The 19,754-nt window shown below is 41.2% G+C and overlaps 1 protein-coding gene across 2 annotated transcripts; it reads right to left on the minus strand.

Annotated features, from left to right (window-relative positions):
* Nucleotides 1-3,159: 3,159 nt before the first annotated feature.
* Nucleotides 3,160-12,530, minus strand: GEM (GTP binding protein overexpressed in skeletal muscle). Of its 2 annotated transcripts, none has more exons than XM_030553482.1 (5): nt 12,408-12,530; nt 10,185-10,524; nt 6,647-6,723; nt 5,932-6,136; nt 3,160-4,334 (listed from the first exon to the last, which is right to left on the minus strand). In XM_030553482.1, exons 2-5 carry the CDS (start codon nt 10,513-10,515, stop codon nt 4,060-4,062), a joined length of 888 nt encoding a protein of 295 aa, XP_030409342.1. In that variant the 5' UTR covers nt 10,516-10,524; nt 12,408-12,530; the 3' UTR covers nt 3,160-4,059. The 2 variants fall into 2 exon arrangements, with proteins under 2 accessions (XP_030409342.1, XP_030409343.1); XM_030553483.1 differs by lacking the exon at nt 12,408-12,530 and adding an exon at nt 12,278-12,357.
* Between the last annotated feature and the right edge of the window lie 7,224 nt (nt 12,531-19,754).

Raw genomic sequence — 19,754 nt, forward strand, 5'->3', positions numbered from 1 at the left:
ATTTTTCTATGATGTTTCACATTTCTTGAAACTGCCCTCTGAAATCAATACCTAACAGGCTTGTGGATTGTAAAGGTTTGAAGTGTCAATATTTACCCAGTATTTAAGGTACCAATTAAGTAACATGATTATTTACCTGCCAGCTGTTATGAAGGGTGAACTTTTCTGTAACTAGTAACCTGATGATAATCAGCTATGATCATGATTCAAATTTCTCTTATAAATGTCAGAATAAAATCATGGTCCATTCTCTATGGTCATCTCTCTAAATGGGCCATTTTGCCTTTTGACTAAATTTAGGTTCTAAGGGACAAATTATTTTGAAGTGATGGTCTAGTGACAATTCTGACTGAAAATTTTCAAATCACAAATATTAGGATATAGACATCTTAGTAGCCTTAATAAGGCATTTGGATATCTCCAAGTAATTCTGCTGGGGTGACACTATAGAGCGGCTCTCCCCAAACTCAGCCCCCACCTCTCTGCCCAAAAATGCTTCCTCTGAACCCACAGGGGCCCAGCTGTGTGAAGTTCCATGAGATATTTCCACAGGAATGGAAGGAAAGAGGGCTAATGCTGTGTTGACTCAAATGCACTCCCCTCTAAAAGATTTTGGCCCTGACGAAGCTTTCCTCTCAGCTCATCCTCTCTGTGTTACTCAGAGAGATTACTCAGAGTTTATCCAAATACAACTCCAGTCTGCAGAAGTGCCTTCTCTGCTGTCCATTCCCCTATGACCCACTGAGCTAAGTGGTTGTAAACAAGTCCGAAATCAGACAGTTGTCTCTAGCCATAGTATTTTCAGTGCTACCAACTCAAAGTTTCTAGCTCTCCTGGTTTCAAGAGAAAAGTTCAAATAGAAGCGCGCCCACACTAAAGGCTCAGAAGCCGAAAGCGAATAAAAAGAACTCCAATTTTTTATTTTAAAAGCTCTGATGATTTTTAAGCCAATCTCATTAATTTTGTGGCCCTGACATGATTTATTTAATATTTGGGATTGGCAACACCATATGTCCCAACCCACTGGGCTGTAAAAAATTACTGGCTTCCACTCTTAACACCTCTGTTTGGAAGACTAGGACTAAGGACTGTATAGCTGTATAGCTTCAAAGCCTGTTTGATTTGGAGTTATAAAGCACCGTGGCTTGACTGAAATGGAACAAGCCAAGGAATTCCCCCCACCCCCACCCTGCAATTTGAGGACATTAAGTCAACGAAACTTATCTGGTAGAAGAAAATAACTAATGGCTAAAAAGTTTTGCCCACTTCTTTCTGCCACAAGTTTTGAATGGTACCAGGCTCTGTTAGTACAGTAGTTCAAAACTATTATGTTGTAATGAATACTGCTGTCTGGACTGCTTTAGATGACCAAATACTAAAGTACTGCCTAGGAAGGAGCACTGCGGAAAGGGATCTGGGGATCATAGTGGACCATAAGCTAAATATGAGTCAACAGTGTAACACTGTTGCAAAAAAAAGCAAACATCATTCTGGGATGTATTAGCAGAAGTGTTATAAGCAAGATACGAGAAGTAATTCTTCCGCTCTACTCCACGCTGATTAGGCTTCAACTGTATCCAGTTCTAAGTGCCACATTTCAGGAAAGATGTGGACAAATTGAAGAAAGTCCAGAGGAGAGCAACAAAAATGATTAAAGGTCTAGAAAACATGACCTATGAAGGAAGATTGAAAAAAATGGGTTTGTTTAGTCTGGAAAAGAGAAAACTGAGAGGGGCCTTAACAGTTTTCAAGTACATAAAAGGTTGTTACAAGGAATAGGGAGAAAAATTGTTCTTAACTTTTGAGGATAGGACAAGAAGCAATGGGCTTAAATTGCAGCAAGGGGGGGTTAGGTTGGACATCAGGAAAAACTTCCTGTCGGGGTGGTTAAACACTGGAATAAATTGCCTAGAAAGGTTGTGGAATCTCCATCATTGGAGATTTTTAAGAGTAGGTTACACAAACACCTGTTAGGGATGGTCTAGAAGATAAAACTTAGTCCTGCCATGAGTGCAGGGGACTGGACTAGATGACCTCTCGAGGTCCCTTCCAGTCCTATGATTCTATGATTAAATTGTATCCAGGCCATGCAATAAACATTCATTTCAAAATTACACTTTCCTTTGAATTCATGGAATCACATGGTGCTCTTGTTGCTGCTGTGTTCCAAATACTGAATTATATTATTTCAGGCAAATTGCTAGGCAATGTACTCTGGAGCAGAAGTACTATATTCCTTGGGAAATATGAATTCTGCACAGTTGTTTGCTCACTCCCTGATGGGCAGTACTAAACCTGCAGGCCATGTACATCCACTCTGTATCCCCTCTACCTCATCAACTTTTCATCCTACCTAGTCTGTCAGTATAGGTGGTGTTGTTCAAACACTCGGCAAGCTGACTCCAGTCAGAGCTGAATCAGGCCTTTTGTAAACAAATCCTGTACAGCACAGGATGTGAAGTTCACTTCTGTGTGTCTGTCTATCTAGGTAATTATATTGAACCCATCTTTGTGGTACCTGAGCTACTAGAATGGCCATTTGGCTCATCATAGTTACCAGTTTGCATGTTAGAACTGCTGCATATCTGCCCTGACCTTGAAGTTATTTACCCAAAGTCCCTGAATATCCCAATCCAGAGTGGGTCTCTGGGTTAACAACACCCTTGTTTCAAATACTACTTTAGGAAAAGGACACTGGACTGAGATTTTCCTGCTCTACCACCCAGTGACATGCTTTGTGACCTTGAGCCAGGTATTTCACTTCTCTGCCTCTGTTTCCCCATCTGTAAAATGGGAATAATGATGCTTATCTTTCTTTATAGAGTGCTTTAGATCTATGAACAAAATATACTCTGTAAGAATGAACTATTATTATCTTTATCACCATAGTGCCACTCTGGGTATAAGGACTATTGTGAATTAAGAGCATTTTAAGATATCTTGGGTATTTTTGCTTTGTGATTCTAAATTGCTAAATAGTCTGTAATCAGCAATACCTGTTAGGTAGCTTCAGTGTACACACACACACACAACACAACACAACACAACACAACACACACACATACACACACAACACACAAGAAGCTTTCCAAACAATCAAAATATTTTCTTTAACTTCCAATAAAATCTTTGAGATTTCATGGTGGGACTCAAAGGCAGTTAAATATTTTGTTTGTTTTATTACAAGGCATGTAAATAAAAGCTTGCATAATCTGAAAAAGATATTAGCTAGAAACGATATTAAAGTGTTTTTCTTGAGAAACCTGACAATAAATACATTTTCACCCCAATACTAAAAATGCTTATTGCTTTGCAATGAAATAAATACAGTACAGCTCCTTCATACACAAGTCTGGGTACAAAAAGTCCATGTGGTTTCTTATAAAAGATCAGGTGGCTTTACAATTTGGCATCTCTCACGTGATGCATTTTGATCTGATTTTTGTTGTTGTTGACAGTCTCACAGTCTGAAAGTCAGAGGGGAAATATCATTTGGCTAGAAGCATTTTTTCCATTAAATATTACATTTTCAAAAGTAAGAGATGTGTACGTTCATGGGTGTTACCCATGGAAACAAGACAGTGACTCAGTGACTATTCTAGAGAAATGCAGATTTTGGGTGCTTAAGAAAATCAGACCAACTATTTGGCAAAGGATCAGTTCCCAGTGAGTTCATCATTTCTCTATACATTTTTCCAAAAATAGTAATGAGAAGGTGCAATTCATTCACCAGATTATGAGTGTTTAGGTTCTTACGCTATTATCCAAAGGCAACAGGAGAAACAAGAAGTAAATTTAAAAATACACCCTGCTTAACTTTAGGATGTTCTGGTGTATAAGAGAAAGCTTTTATAAAAACTACTGAAAAAATATTAAGAAAGGCTTTTGTTTTCTATGCATTGTGCTGTGCTTATTACCAGCACATTTTGTCACAATCACAACTGTGAATCCAAGTCAAAAATGTTATTCTTGTAGTCCAATCTAATATAGATTGATTATTGTTCACATTGTAGTTAAATAATGTCCACAGAAGAGAACATCTGTCATAATCCAACCTTCTTAAAGTACTGATAGGTCGTGGCAAGACTTGGACTTAAGTTTGAAGGCCATATTCTTGTTCTTGGCAACTATTTTGCCCCAGAACCGCCTGGCTTTCTTAGGAATGCTCTCTCTCCTCTTCTGATATGCCAGCCTCCTCTCGTTCTTTTCCTTGCTGTCCCTTCTTAGCCGGACTTGCCTCACAATTCCTTCAAACAGTTCCTTCACGTTGTGCTGGACAGCTGCGGAGGTCTCGATGAATTTACAGTCAAACACAACAGCACAAGCGCGGCCCTCTGTAAAATTGTAAGGGATCTATGTCAGTAGGCATTGCATTCAGATAGTGCACGTTCCCTAAGCAAAAGGGAGAAGGGCAAAGCTGCTAAACACAGTGCCATGCACAGTACAGAATGTGAGCTATCTGTAAATGCCCTAAATAGAGTCACTTGTACTTCAGGGAAATCTCAGTGACTCATGTTCAGAGGCAATGAGGTTACCATTATTGAGAGTAATATATTTCTTGATCCATTTACAGCCATATTTTCAAAATACTACTTTTAAGATTGTGGGCATAATTTTGCTTATACCAAAACTCAGATTTCTACGTGCACACTTACGGTACGTCTACACTGCAATAGAAACCCTCAGCCCTGGGTCTCAGAGCCCTGGTCAGCTGACTCAGGCTCATGGGGCTTGGGCTGTATAGGTATAAAATTGCTGTATAGACTTTCAGGCTCGAGATGGAGCTTAAACTTTCCCCCTTGCCCAGGCTCCCCCAAGCCCTAACATCACATTGCAATTTTATAGCCCTGCAACCTGAGCCTCAGTCAGCTGACCCAGGCCAGCCATGGCTGTGCCATGGGTCTTTTATCATGGTGTAGACATACCCTGAATGGGCAAGTTCCTACCCACCTGATTTGTATGTGTAACTATAGGCCTGATTCTACCCTCATTGAAAGCAATGGTAAAACTTGCAACTAACATCGAAAGGAGTAGGACTGGGCCCACAGATTGCATACACAAATTGTAGTCTTCGAATAGCAAAAACTTTAGGGTGAACAGCAACATGTGCAATAAGTTAAGTATTAGCTAAATTATGCTCATAATTTTAGAAGCCACTTTGAAATTGTGGCCCTTATTTTTTATATTTGAACCTAAACTAACTCTAATGATCTTCTTCTAAATGGATACCAGCATGATCTGATACTCTTCTCCCTTTCAAACACATCAGGTGGTTGACTCCATGGAGTGCTTAAATTAAACCCAGCTTCCTGCCTTCACTGAGGCAAGTGCCTTTAGACAGCCAGCACTAGACGAATGTGAAAATGAAAATAAGAGCCTAGTAATATTACTGAGTTCTTGCGCTCTACTGCTATGTCTCCCAGTGGAAGTTTTCGTTTATGGCCAGTGTGGCAGGGGCCAGAATGCAGGTAAGTCCAGATCTGCTTTCCATTCCCTTGCGTTGGGAACCTGGAAAAGGTCTTTTGGAGGGGCTTTCTTGAAGACAGAGGAGAGGGTGAATACCTTTGAAAAGGTCAAGCTGTACAGTCAATGGTCATGGGCTGAAACCTAAGCTGTGAGGAGTTTCTCATCTGTTTCAGATAACACTATTTTATTGTGGTGTTGGTGTAGACACTGCACATCCAACAACACGGCTATTTCCAGAAGAGACTCGTCCATCTCCCATTAAAGTCAATGAGAGTCTTTTAATTCACATTTATGGGAGCTGAATCAGGCCCTTAAACTTGAGATTTGGGGTTGATGGTTTTTTGTTTGTTTTTTGCTGTTGAACCATTCCACCCATCCTGACATCAGTGGGAATTCTGCAAGCAGATCTAGGACACTATATGGCTATTACAGATAGAAAGTGGTTTCCATGGTAATTTTCCATACCTGACACAGAGACTTCACGGCACCTGACGAGATCGCTTTTGTTGCCAACTAAAATAATGGGAATATCTTCTGTCTGTCGTGCCCTGCGGAGCTGTATTCTTAGTTCAGAGGCTTTCTCAAAGCTCGCTCGGTCTGTGATGGAATAGACAATCAAGTATGCATCTCCTACTTGCATGCAATGATCTTGGATCCATTCTTCTTCACTCTGATAAAATAAAATAGATACAGCCAGCATTAGCAAGAGCCTGGCTTTCTTAACTGGAAGCCCAACTGAGTGTTTACAGAAAAAATGTAATATTACACAACCCAGATTCAACCCTGGGGTCACTTTGCTGGGTATAGTTCTGATCACAGTTACACCAGTATCAAACCAAAGGAACATGGATATACACCAGCACAAATCTGTGCAAAAATTGGCCAACAGACTTCATTAACTTGTGCTTGCTTATGCCCAAGTCAACTTTAGCTCTGATCATGTTTCCAGCATTTTTGTTTTTAATAATAAATCAGACAAAGAAATTTCTTTGCCATTTTCAAAATTCATGGAGGAGCTTGGACATTTTTAAAGACCCCAGGCTTTCACTGACTATAGAATTATGGATAACACCTCCATACTTGGTCAACAATTGCATGTTCCTAGCAAAACTATAGTATTATCACTCATTCATACTTAATTTCCCTTTGGCACTTGAATAGAATAAATGGAATGGAATACCTTATTTTCCCACATGTCAAGCAGTATAATGGTTGCGCTTTCACCATCTACCATCAAGGTCCGTTCATACGTATCTTCTAGAATAAAAATCCACAATGTTAGCAATACATCCCTTCCTCTTGTTATATATGTAGCAATACAGAAAAATAGCCATATATGTATAATTTATTCACACCGACAGTGAACTGGGTTCACTAAATTCAAAGTTGAATTTAGTGAACCCAGTTCACTGTCGGTGTGAGTCCATTGATTTCAGTGGAGTAGTATCCATTTCTATGAGCAGTGCATGTGGCCCCATGTCCCTTTACTGTTTTTTTCTTAGTTTTCATGGTAAATGAACGAGACTGAAAGATTTTGGAACTTGGGTTCATTATTTTGGCTGAAAAGCTCTTTATCCTATGTGGGGCAGGGGTAGGCCAGGGGATGGGGAAGAGAAATATAACCAGTAAAAGAAATAAATCAAATGCTGAACATTTGACCCCCTGGGAGCAGCTGACAGACGTACAGACTCCAGAAAGGCTTAGTAATGGAAAATATTTGTTTTCACTCTAGCAGGGACCCTTTCCGGGTGAACTCTGAGCAGTTCAGCCATCGAGCAGCCCTAGCAACGGGCAGCGGTGTGTGAGGCAAAGGTTGTTGGGCTCTGTAAATCTGTGATTGATGCTGCTATTGCAACACAGACCTCTGAACTGTCCCTAATTCCTCTGGCTTTATTCTGTCCAAAGTTAGCGCTTCTCAGTTACTGGTCGCCTCTGAACATTAAAGAGGTGATGAAGCATTTCACAGCGGTTTGGTAGGATGTGGCAGAACCTGCCTAACCCTGGGTAGGGACCTGCAACATTCATATCTGGATTTCAAACTGTACCCGGTTCAGAGGTATTTAGATATGAGATCAGCGCCAAGCCATTACAGAGATCAAGGGCCACTGTGAAATTTGCATGTTTTTGGTTTGGGCCCATCTCTAGTCTTGTGTAACTGCTAGCATAATAAAATGCAGTGTTACGGCAGACATCTTCTGAACTGCTTACATTCATCACCATGCTGTTCAGAGCACCTATCCAAACCACTCTGATGGAGGATATTACTTATTTTAAATAAAGGTGCTTGCCTCATAAGCTCTGACTGTGCTTTTGTGAAGTGATCTTTCCCCAAGTCCTAATCTTGGATTCTCTTGGAAGCCAGAAAACAGTGAGTCCATGGAGTAGAATGAGCCAAGGGGCACTAAAGAATAGCCAATTTTTTTAATCAGTTCTGCCACAGAAACTTTAAAGTGGGAAACTCTTTGTAAACAAAAGGGCTTTGGGCTGACACAGCTGGCCACCTGGGGGTGGATGGCTCTAAAAGGAAAACACTAACCAACAGGAGAAATTTTACTTCTAGCTCCAATGGGTTCTGCTTTGAGCTTGTGCCTCAGATTAATCCTGGGCAAACGTCTGAGTCCAGCAGAGCTGAACAGAGTGCAGGCTGTAGGAGGCATAAAGCTCACCTTCACACTCCCCCTCATCTTGAGGCTGCTCTGTGGAGGACTGGGCCTCTGGAGTAAGTTTAGAGCAGTTTGAAGGCTGCTTTACCTTACCCTGGCTTCTGGAACAACAGCATAGGAGCATTCCACCCATGTGCCCTACATCAGCAGCAGGGAGATAGCACAACACAGGCACTGCTACATTGATTCTGCACTAACTGGAGGCTCCCTTTGACCTGGGGTGATCCTCTGAATTTTGGTCACACCTGTTGTAAGGACACATGCTGCCAACAGTACAGCACAAAGCACCAACACCCAGCAGAAGATCTGGTCCATCATATACCATAAAGCAGCTGTGCAAAATTCCACTTCCTTGGGGCAAGTAACATTTTTCAGATAAGTCAAATATTATCATTGGTTTGGGGATTATTTTCTCCCCATCCTCATAACTGTGAAGGTGGGTGACTAGGCGTGGTGCCTGGGCTAGTAGATTTTCAGGACAGTTTTGCAAGTCTGCAAGAAAGAAGAGTGGAAGTGACCATAAGCTTGTACTGTGCTGTACTTTATGTGCTGCTAGAGAGCAGGCTAGATAGCTGCTAGAAGGCCCTTCCTGTGCAAGTGAGGTCCTGCATGATTACAGGACTACTCAGTGGAAGATGAAAACAAAACACACCTGATTCGCTGATCCATGTCCAGTGCATCAAAGAGGTCCTCAAGTTCCTCTCAGGGCACCAAGATTTATATTTCCAGCTTGTGGTCATGCACAAGCAGGATTTGGACCCTGTATTTTTCATTCTGGGTGGTGTTAAGTGGTAAATCATTCTTAGCCCGGCACAGAAAGGGAGAAGAACATAAGGTGCCTTCCCTTCTGGCCTCCACTGAACCATTGCATAGGAGCCAGGCACATTCATGTCCCTGGTGCTCCTTGAACACAAAGACTGCTCTGGTGCTGCCTGTTTGCTAGACATCCCAAAAAGACAGGGCGACAAGGGGTAGTGGAGGGATGGGGCCATCTGTGTTGGTCAGTGAAAGTGTGCTAACCAGAGTGGGAGCAACTCCTGCCCTTTTTCCAACGCGTGGGCGTATCCACATCTTCAGAGCCGCAGGACCTCCTCTACAACACAGCTCCTCTCCAACAGTATCCCGCACACAAAACATGGCCCATGGCTCAATGCTACTGTTTAGCCTTAATTGATCCTTGGGAATAACGAAATATGAGACCCGTCGCTCTAAAGCAGAGGTGCATAGTAAAAGAAAGATGCCTAACAAAAAGCTGCAGACCATATCAGATCCTCTTTTCCCCCAAATTAATCTGGAAGCAGGATTTTTTCCTCACACTACTGAGGCACCATTATCTGCTCTTCCCCTGTGGGAAGTGGGAGATCTGTGCCATGCAGGTGATATGAAATGCTGATGAGAAAAACACAAATAGCTTATATTGAGGCAATTTATTTGCATACAAATTTGGTGAGATTACTTAATGACCAGCAAGTATTTTGTTGGTACCTGTAAAGCAGGGCAGGGATTTTTATTTTTCTACCCTTATCTCTTGCTGATATGTAACTCTTAACCATTTCTTTAAAATCCCAAATGATTTTAGGCACTGATTTCTCATAGCATCACAAGGCTGGCAGTGCAGTTTACAGGCCAGGCTATTACCTCACACCAGGGCAAAGCAGGAGTTGATCCACTGGAGTTTGCATTTACACCAGGATGAAACTGGTATAAGATCTGATTCAGGCCTTCTATGTAATGTATTTACAGAACAGTCAAGAATTAATCACATTCCAACCACTCTTTTAAAAAGAAAGGGCTCAGAAGCCGTATTGTTCTCCTTTGTCTATATTTCAACCCATTTAGACCTTTGTCAGTGAGTGTCTTTTTTCATAGACCCTCATTTTTGAGACAGATGCATGTGCTGGAATCAGCTTTGAAAATAAGGGCCAAGTGTGCATTACCTCTGTCTCAGGCACTCCAGATTAAATGACCTCACTAATTTTCTGTGTCTTATTGCTGATGACTATTGACAAGAAAGGCTTTGAGTAAACATTAGCAATGCAGAATGTAATGACCTACCTCCTAGCACATCACAGTCACTGTCCATGCTGTCATGTACGCCTGCAAAGATATTGGCCAAGGTAGATTTCCCCACTCCATGCTCTCCAATCATTACCACCCGGTAGTAGGTATTTCCGGACTCGGAAGAAATGACTGAATCGGAAGACTCTGATGACCAACTCCTTCGGTAATAATCATCGGGGTTCATAGTGTATCTCTTGCGCACGTTGTACTCATGGGGGTTTTTGTGGACGGTCAGGTGCCTTCCGTCGGCAGGGATGCTCCAGCGTTGCTGCTGTGCGTGCAGAGCGCTGCTGCTGTGACGCATGGTGACGTTATTCAAAGTCATGGTTTTTCCCTGGGGAAAAATAGTGAAGTCGCAAACGTTACGCAACAGGAATTTGAAATGGGCTCCGTTTAAAAAAAAAAACATTGAAAAGGTATATCCTTTCAACTGTAAATACCTAGTGCACAGACAAAAGAAGAGAACCTGCCTCTTTCATTTGCCTCTAACATTTCTAATTAGCAAACCAAAGTCATGGCTTTAGGATTCAGGTTGAAATCAGCGTTACATACTAAGCCCTAACTTTGTCTCCCCCTAGTTGTGAATATTAGGCACAGCCCTGCTTTGGGGATGGTGCAGAGCTGAACTTCCCCAAAGGGAGCAATAGGAGGCAGAATGCCTTTCACAGCAACCCATCACATGGGGGACCGTGCCGACTGCTGTGTCCTTTCAGAGAGGGCATAATTCCCGTTGTGCTGGTCCCTGCCCATTCTAGGGTACTGTTCACCTCTAGGGGGGTGCAGAGGGAGAAATACAGATACTGCAGTTGTGCCTGTCCCTTACACAGCCCATGCAATGGAGTGAAGGTTCCTTGCACCCTCTCCCATCACTGCATACCCATGTAAAGTCCAGCGGAATCTGCTGGGTGTTTGATAAACAAGAAATTGTTCTTTGTCTGCAAAGTATCATGCTTAGTCTCAACTGACAGTTGAATCTGTTGTGAGAAGAACAAACATTATACTCTGCACATTTAGATAATTTCCTCTGGTGGAAAAAGAACCACATCAACAAGTCTTGCTATAATGGGCTTGATTTTGCACTCAGTATACCTTGTAAAAAACGGAGCAACTCCATTGCACACAATGGAATTAAGCTGGTATTAAACGGGTGTAAGAGAGAGCAGAATGAGTCTGATGGGATCCAGAGTATGTACCTGATCGCACCACTAGAGGAGATATCACTGGGAGAAAAAGTTCATAAATTTACAGTTTTGAAATCAACAAATGAATTGGCCGAGGAGCAGCTAGTCAGGTTAGCTCCTCTTGTCTAAACATGGTTTATAATTACATTTGGCTTTTGAATGTGTTTTGCCTTGGTTGGAGGCAGAATATAGTGATGTCATTCCTAGTGGTCCACAGCTACCATTTTTAGGAAAGTTACTTTGATGCTCTCCAGTTCCCAACGTGATAGTTATTTATACATTTTGCTCTTTTAGGCTTAAGTCTGATGGCTCTCAGTTCTCTTCTGCATGTTAACAAAGAGAACATCTGCTATTAAAACATCCGGGGCTGCTTTCAAACTTTATTCCTCTTTTGTGTTTGCAAAAAGTGCAGCATCTCATCAAATTGCACACTAGCGATTATTTTTTCTAACTCAAGCAACCCCTGAAAACTTTTTAGAGCAGGTACAGAGCAGGTCATAAAACAAATGTGCTGAAAAACAGCAAACTGTACCTATAATTTGAATATCAGCCTTTACCAAGCATATTGCCCCCTTTCTATAACTTGTGACCTATGCCATTTTCTATCTGTAATTACAGCATTTGTTGCAAAATCAGTTCATCTGTATTCCATACAGTCACATAAACTTTTGCCAGCAAGAAATGTTTTTAACTGGAGACCAGGCACCAAACAAACACTGTTTCACAAACAAAATTCAATATTTTAACTTTTAAGCATATATTTTTCTGTCATTCCCCTGTCAAGAAGACAGAATGAGAAATGTTAACTTTGATTTGGCTAAATAATAAACAGTCTACATTAGTAGTGCTTCCTTAAGAGATTTCCACAGTTTAATAAACTAAACAAGACAATGTCTTATAACTTACTGTAGTGCATTCAATTCCAAATTCGAGCTATATTTCACATCACATATTTCATTTTTCTACTTAGTTCTATCATTTCTCTTCACTAAAGTAATACATTCAAACTAATACTTTTCAGACAGCACCACCTTACTTTTCAGAGTCTCTTCTACCGGTCAGCTCCTTTGGTCTTACTGTCTATTTCTTGCAGTGGAGTGTGATATATTGAACTGGTCTGCTGGAGTAAATCCTCTTCTGTTCAGTGACTGCCTCTCTAATTCTTTCTCAGCAAATGCGGTTTATATTAGTCCATCTGATCAGAGACAGGGCTTTTCCGTTACGTCATTGGCCTGTTCACACAACAGCCAGCTCCCCAGCTGGGAGGAAGCAGGCATGCAGAAGAGCAAAAACTTATAGACGGTAGCACTAATAAAATTACTTTCTTGAAGTCATATGATTTTTTTCTTCATTAGTAATGCCAGTAAACCTTTTGCCTTCTTGCAAAGTGGAAAAATACAACAAATTCTCATCTCTTTCAGCTTTGCATTCAAGGGCTCTTGAAATCAGTGATGTCTAAAGAATTGCTTGTGCTTTTCTAATGTCCCAAGTGCTACAAACATATTTCATTATTTAATTACAAAATGGAAGGGACTCCATCCTGGAATACCTCATCTCCTACATGTAATCATAGATCAATAATTTGTAAATACCTGAAAATTAGGGATTTTGTCCTATTTTTCAGTATAAGAATGATAAAAAAAAAGTCCATTTTTAATTTTCTTTAAAATCTACAAGTCACTGAACTGTTTGCTCAGACTCACTGCACTGCTTTTTGGATGCACAGATTCTTATTCATTGCAGTGTTACTTCAGTTTGATGCTAATTTAATTCCACTGGTATGAAAGGTGTTACACTCACATAAAATTGGAATAGCACAATGCTGCATAGTTTTAGAAAACTTGAAACTATATTGTACGTTTTACAAAAGAGGGGCTTGATCCTTAAATCTTTACTCTTTCAAGCCTCCTTAACTGCAAGGAGTTTTGCCAGAGAAAGCCCTGCATTATCACACTCCTAGCCTGATACTTTTAAGGCTAGATGGAAAAATTTTATTCATTCTACTGATAAAGACTGGGGAGATTCCCTTACCAAAGTGTATAAGGTCTTCAGGTGTTATATAAAGTCATATAAAATTTTTACTAATAAAGCACTATAGAAATCTGAACAGATGCAGTTAATCCATTTCTGAACATTGACACTGATGTCTTTGTGGGCATGATTCACTGCTGTAAATCAGGATTAACTCCGTTTCAGGTAATGACCTAGTAACATTGCTAAGAAAAAATGGAATTTACAAAACTCTTCAACAGAAACTTGTTAATTTTGTTTTTGGGCAGGGAGTCTTTCCATGCTCATTCACCAACATACAAAGACAAGAACATTCTCCAAAGTAATATTCTCCTATAAAGTCAATGGGAGTCACTCAAACCTGGCAAGGGGAGAATTGGAGAAGAAGCAGAATATGTCCTTACTTTCACCTGCCCATGTCGCTGAATGCAAAACTGATTGCACAACAAACACTGAACTTCATCAGAACTCTGAGTACTAACTAGCTTTTCTGGATGACTGAATCACCAGCCAGCCCTGTGTTTGAATACTGGGATTAAGCATCAATGAGCAGCATGCACCATAAGAAACAGCCTTTTATTTGGTCTACTGGCCATATGGAACTGCTGTGAGTACTGGACTGTACAGCACTGCAAAGTCCTATCATGCAGCATTGACTATTCTCTTGTTGGAGGGACAACTGAGTGCCCCACAGGCCGTGCTCAGAGGTGACTTTACAGAAAGGGCACATGGTTCTCTGGCTGACTATGCATTTGGCTTCACTTTTCATCTTGCTAGCGTTGTGGAACTACCCAGAGATCATGCAGCTGACTAGGTGCCTGGACTGCCCTGTTCTGTAGCACATGTTCATTTGGCCCCTTTTTTATTGTAGTTTGTAGTTCTAAATGCGAAAACAATCTTTCTCCACCACAGCAATGGAAAGGTTTATGGTCAGACTGATCAGGCAGAGTCGGAGGCTATGAAGGTTTCACTGGAAAATTATAAACAGATAATATTGGAAAGCACAGATGGTAGCGCTGTATCTAGCAAATAAACCCAGAGTCAGTCAAGCACTTAGAGATCATTAAGGTTCGTGTTAGACCCAATGTCTTCAACAATTCTGCATAATATTCAAGTGCCTTTTTAGGGTAGAAGAAGAAAACACATCTCTATAGTAACCCCACAGGACATCGCTTCCATAAAACGGTCTGTAAGGACCACCCTGGCCTGGTATGTAGTACTGGCATTTGTGAAACTTGCACCATGTTTTTCCTTTTGTTTTTTTCTCTTAGGAGCCTTTTATCACTTTTTCTGATGTGACACTTAACCCCTTTGTTTCTCATTCTAGCCTAGATTCTGCCATCTTTATCCATATGGAGTAGAACTTTATCTCTTGAGCAACCTCTGTGATGTCAGCAGAGCAATTCTGTGTGAGGAAGGGTGGCAGAATCCGGCCCTCTTTGTTTTTAATTTTGTGAAAGTAGGGAAAATGTGCCACATTTTTATACTGCAGTTACATAGGCAACAAAACAGGGAGCCAGAGGGATAACTAATTAAATGTGCAAACCAAATCTTTATTAATAAAGCTTATTACATGCTTGGATTTCCAAATACGATCCAATTGACTGTTGCAGGGCCAGGTGATCTTAAATAGTTTTGCCCTCTTACCCTCCTAGCAGGTCAACCGTTTTGCAACCAAAAGTCACTGAACAGCTAACTACTGTCTGAGAGGGGATCACATACATGATCATGTTACTTAGATAACAGAAACCTTAGCACAAGGGACTGTTATACTTAGGGCCCTTCGTTTTCAGTTTTTATTTTATTTAATTTTCCCCAGGAATTTATCAGTGTGTGATTTAGCTGGTCAAGTTTTAGGCTATGTCTACCCTAGCACTTTTGTTCGTAAAACTAGTCAGTTAAAGGTGTGGAAAAAACACACACGCACCCGACGGACATGAGTTTCACCAACAGAAGTGCTGATGTGGACAGTGCTATGTTGGCGGGAGATGCTGTCTCCCATCGGCATAGAACAGCTACAGGAGAGACCTTACAGTGGCACAGCTGCAAGATCTGTAGTGTAAACGTAGCGTTTGATCATCTAAAATTGAGCTAAAAGGTGTTACCCCACATCTACGCTAGGAGAAAGATGGAATTTAAATCCAGCATAGCTAGTGCATGATAGCTAAGCCCAACCTACACTCACTCACTTTTCCTAGTCAGACAAAGCCAAAGTTATAATACGCCTTGTGATCTACCCCATATGCTAAATAAGTGGTTAGGGCCCACTATTTCCTCCAATTGCCTGGACAATTTGCAGAACAGTTAAATTATATAACGAACGTACAGCTAAACAGCATTTGCATCTAGCGATCCAATCATTTGTTTAGTTCCCTGTTTACAGCGTACTCTAATGGCCTTCACTAGTGTTGTGCCTCCACTCTCAGCTGCATGCTTGCCACTCGTGGCACTGACACACAAGGAAGTGGTGCACACGGTCATTGCCTAGTCATTCTTGGCTTTGTTTTGATTTTCTGGCTCCCAGTCTTGTGCTTTTATGAGCAGACTGCACTGACTATCCCAGCCAGGAATTGTGCTTTAAGCTCTGGATCATCTGAGCAATCTTTTAGCAAATGCTGTGCATCCTTGGGCTTAATTAATATATCTTAATACTTGGAGGATGGCACATCTTCTTTAACTTAAATACACCTATTCCTTTGTCAGTTGGTGCAGCCAGGTGCAATTGATTAAAGCAAAGTCCACTGTTCCAAAATAAAATACAGAAAAATGACACAGACATAGTTTTTAAGGTCTGAGTCTGCCTTTTGTTACATCCATTTTGTGCCAGTGCAATGGAGCAAAGAATCAGGCTAAATCCTGCCTGTCCCTAAAATGAGTTTGAAATGAGGCAGATGCTCAGAAGGCATCCTGCCATGCTACAGAATTGCGCATTAGCACGTACTTCAGCCAACACAATTTGATCACAACATGGAGGGAACTGGCATGTGTAGTACAAAATCTGTGAACACAAAGCTGCCATCCACACAGCAACTGCATACCTACCCCAGTAATAGGGAATACATTCTTTGTGCAGAAAGAAGCAGTAAAAACATTCCACAGCATGCAGAGGGGCCTGGTGGGTGGCATCCCAACCTGAGATAACAGAGTGTCAGCGTATTCAGGATATGGCTCTGAGAATCCATCTTTTAAAAATCATATGTATGAGAAGTACAATGTGCTACCCTGGTTCTGTATTAATAGATTCAAGTCAGCACTGCAGGCCACATGCCAATGAAAACAGAGAGAGAGGCCTTAAATAAAATGTGGACAAGGGCTAGGTGATTATAACACTCTATAGAGTCTGGGCAGAAATCCAGGCACCCACTTTCCCGTACAAGGGGTGATCACAGCCGGTACTATCTATAGGGGACATAGTGAATATAATGCCAATAGCTACAATACTCCAATAGCGTCACTCCTGCTTTGTATCCCCATGGGGTGAAGCAGCTTGAAAGGTGCAGCATGGAGAAGTGTTAGAAGCAATCCATACACACAGAGGTTTTGGGACCCACTTTCGTACACAGGACTTTCATCTTTTCCTTTCTCCCTCATCTTTCACAAAAATCTATTGATTTGTGAACATGGACAATGAAGAAGAACAGAGGGGTTGTATGTAATAAAAATATTGTCATTACAACCTCCAAAGTAAAGTCAGTGCAGAGGATTTTCTAGGCTTATGATAACTTTTTAGTGTAAAAGTTCATCTGACACATTAGTGGAAGGTATGTCTGAGAAAGTGTATGGTATAGTATTGTCTGTCTTAGAGGCACTGAAATACAACAGCCCAAGGAAGTTTCTGTGTTAACCATGATGTCTTGTACCTAGTAGTTAACGAATTATCTGGTGGAGGAGAGCAAGTTCCCCCATTAGGTAAATTTTCTCCACTGATCCTTTTCTACTTGTAGGGGCGTCACATGATAGAGGCTGTTTTTGTGAAGTTAATTGAAGTTGAGGGCACTGAGAACCTTACAGGATCAAGCCCAGAGAGAGGGTCATTTATAGACAGAGAAGAAAAAGTGTTTCAGCAGCTGCTCAAGCACTGTGTTTATTTGGAAATAGCACATTTCTATGCAAGCCCTTGTGAATGGTGCATAAAGTTCATTTGAGGAAAATCTGCCCTTAAAGAGCAAGTTTGGAGAAATAGGCAAAAGCAAGTCTTGAATTGTTGGCACTATCAAAGCAGCTACATGTCCTGTTTTTAGAACCTCAGCTTGTGTTGCTAGCAATTCAAGCAATGGCCAGGGGATGGACCTAGAAACAAGGAGGAAAGAGATAACCGAAAGTGAGAAGCACATGGAGCATAATTTTTGAACGACATAAATCAGATTTGATTGCTGAGTCACTGCAAAACTCGGTTATATGTAGTTTACAGCTTGGTTATTCAAACACTTCCTGGCATGTATCATTCAAGGGCAGGTGTTTACACACACAATATTGTATAGCAGTGGTTCTCAAAGTTCTGTACTAATGACTCCTTTCACATAGGAAGCCTCTGAGTGCGACCCCTCCTTATAAATTAAAAACACTTTTTTATATATTTAACACCATTATAAATGCTGGAGGCAAAGTGGGTTCTGGGGTGGAGGCTGACAGCTTGCAAACCCGCCCCCCGTGTAATACCATCCTGACCCCCTGAGGGGTCCCAACCCCCAATTTGAGAATCTTTCTGTATAGCAAGGTGAAAGTATCTTTTAATGAGTTTTAAACAACACTAATAATATAAAGAGTTCATAATATAAACTAAGACCCAATGTGCCACATACATGGACTAAAGAAGAAGACAATAAACATCACGCTGAACAAATAGGAAAACTAGGGGGCAAAACATAATGTAGCCATATCCCATTACACAAGGGATGGAAAATATTTTGACATCCTAGTTACAAGCCCCACCTCTGCTTGACTTGTAACCTAAAACTACCCTATGAGTGAGCACATCATACCTGCTAGGCAAAATGGTGCTGTTTCCAGAAACTCTTTGGCTCTTAGTGGACAAGCTTGCAGAACTGTGTGGCACAGCAGAAACTTGGTGCCAATTCTTTCCTCAGAGCTGCACTGGATATCTTCAAAATATCTACAGAATTAAAGGCCTGATTCTTGCTTCACACTGGTGGAAATCAGCAGCAACCTTTGAAATCAACAAAAAACAAGGCTAAGTGAGAAAAAAACTAAAATCATATCCAAAGTGTTTAACAGGCTGACAGCAGTCACTTTTCTTAACTTATGGCTCACCACCGCCTCGGTAATACAGTCCATAGGGCCAATCTCTTGTAAATATGCAGTCATTTATAGTATATGAGCAAAAACTCAATATGGTACCTGCAACCATGTATGTGTGCACATTTCTGATACAGTACTTGAGTATTTGCATGATTAAGATAGGCATATACAAATGTACACAAGAAATTGCACATGGCTAACTTGACTATGTCTGACCCTAGAGATGTCATGTTTTTTCACTTTCTGTTGCCATTGTTCAAAGATGTAAGCCTCTTACAAGCAGATTTACTGATCTGAAGTGTGCCTGTGCTGAACCAAATGGTGGTAATAAATTCCAAATGTACTAATCGAAATACTATCCCAGCCCCTCCACTAGAAGCCCATTTAGAGCTGTGCTGCTAGTGCGGAGCAAAGGTCTCTGACCCTCACTTCTGCTTCCAGATGTCTCCCTGTAATTTCAGGTAGGGCAGTATCTGCAGAAATCCTGGCTGGGTGGCTCATACTTGGAATTTACTTTCTCTGTGTCTAGGGGAAGAAGGGAAGAGGTGAGTAGGAGAAGGACCTGGCAAAGATAGGAATTGGGATGGTGGGGGTGATAGGAGCAAGATCTTCACCCACAGAAATACAGTGACTGACTTTGAGGGGGAGATTTCTGTGCAACCTGGGGGTTCCCTTTATGGGGAAGTCCCATGCAGCTACATTTAGCTGGCTTTCTGCCTGCTTTGTACTGCTGGAGGAGCACAAGTCCAGCCTGTGATCTGCCCCCTTTTCTGTTCAGGTTATAAAGACCTTTTCCCTGTTTTTTACCATAATGTTTGCATTGTTGAATTAATATTTAAAATGTATGTTCAGAACAGTATAGAAAAGCTTTCAAGAAATTTCTCCACTATTTTCTTGTAGATTTCTACTGAGAACTACTTTTCACTGTGAAAGGAAACACATGGCCCAGAAACAGTCTTTTGAAAAGTGTTTTTCAAAAGAGTAAAACTAAAGAGTTATGCTCTGAACAGGAATAAGTTAGAGCAGGGTACGTGTTACTAAGGCACTACACCCCACTTCAGCTGCTCCATGCACTCTGCTTGGGGCCTCACTCCTCTCTCACCCAAGGTGTGCA

Source organism: Gopherus evgoodei, chromosome 2, assembly GCF_007399415.2.
Source record: "Gopherus evgoodei ecotype Sinaloan lineage chromosome 2, rGopEvg1_v1.p, whole genome shotgun sequence".
Taxonomy (NCBI): domain Eukaryota; kingdom Metazoa; phylum Chordata; order Testudines; family Testudinidae; genus Gopherus; species Gopherus evgoodei.

What these genes read in the sequence shown, in the direction of transcription:
- GEM (XM_030553482.1), bottom strand. Translation starts at nt 10,515, where the DNA reads ATGACTTTGAATAACGTCACCATGCGTCACAGCAGCAGCGCTCTGCAC. An exon ending in TTGACATGTGGGAAAATAAG is followed by an intron (nt 6,137 to 6,646) that starts GTATTCCATTCC and finishes TTATTTTATCAG; the next exon opens with AGTGAAGAAGAATGGATCCA. An exon ending in CCGTGAAGTCTCTGTGTCAG is followed by an intron (nt 4,335 to 5,931) that starts GTATGGAAAATT and finishes ACAATTTTACAG; the next exon opens with AGGGCCGCGCTTGTGCTGTT.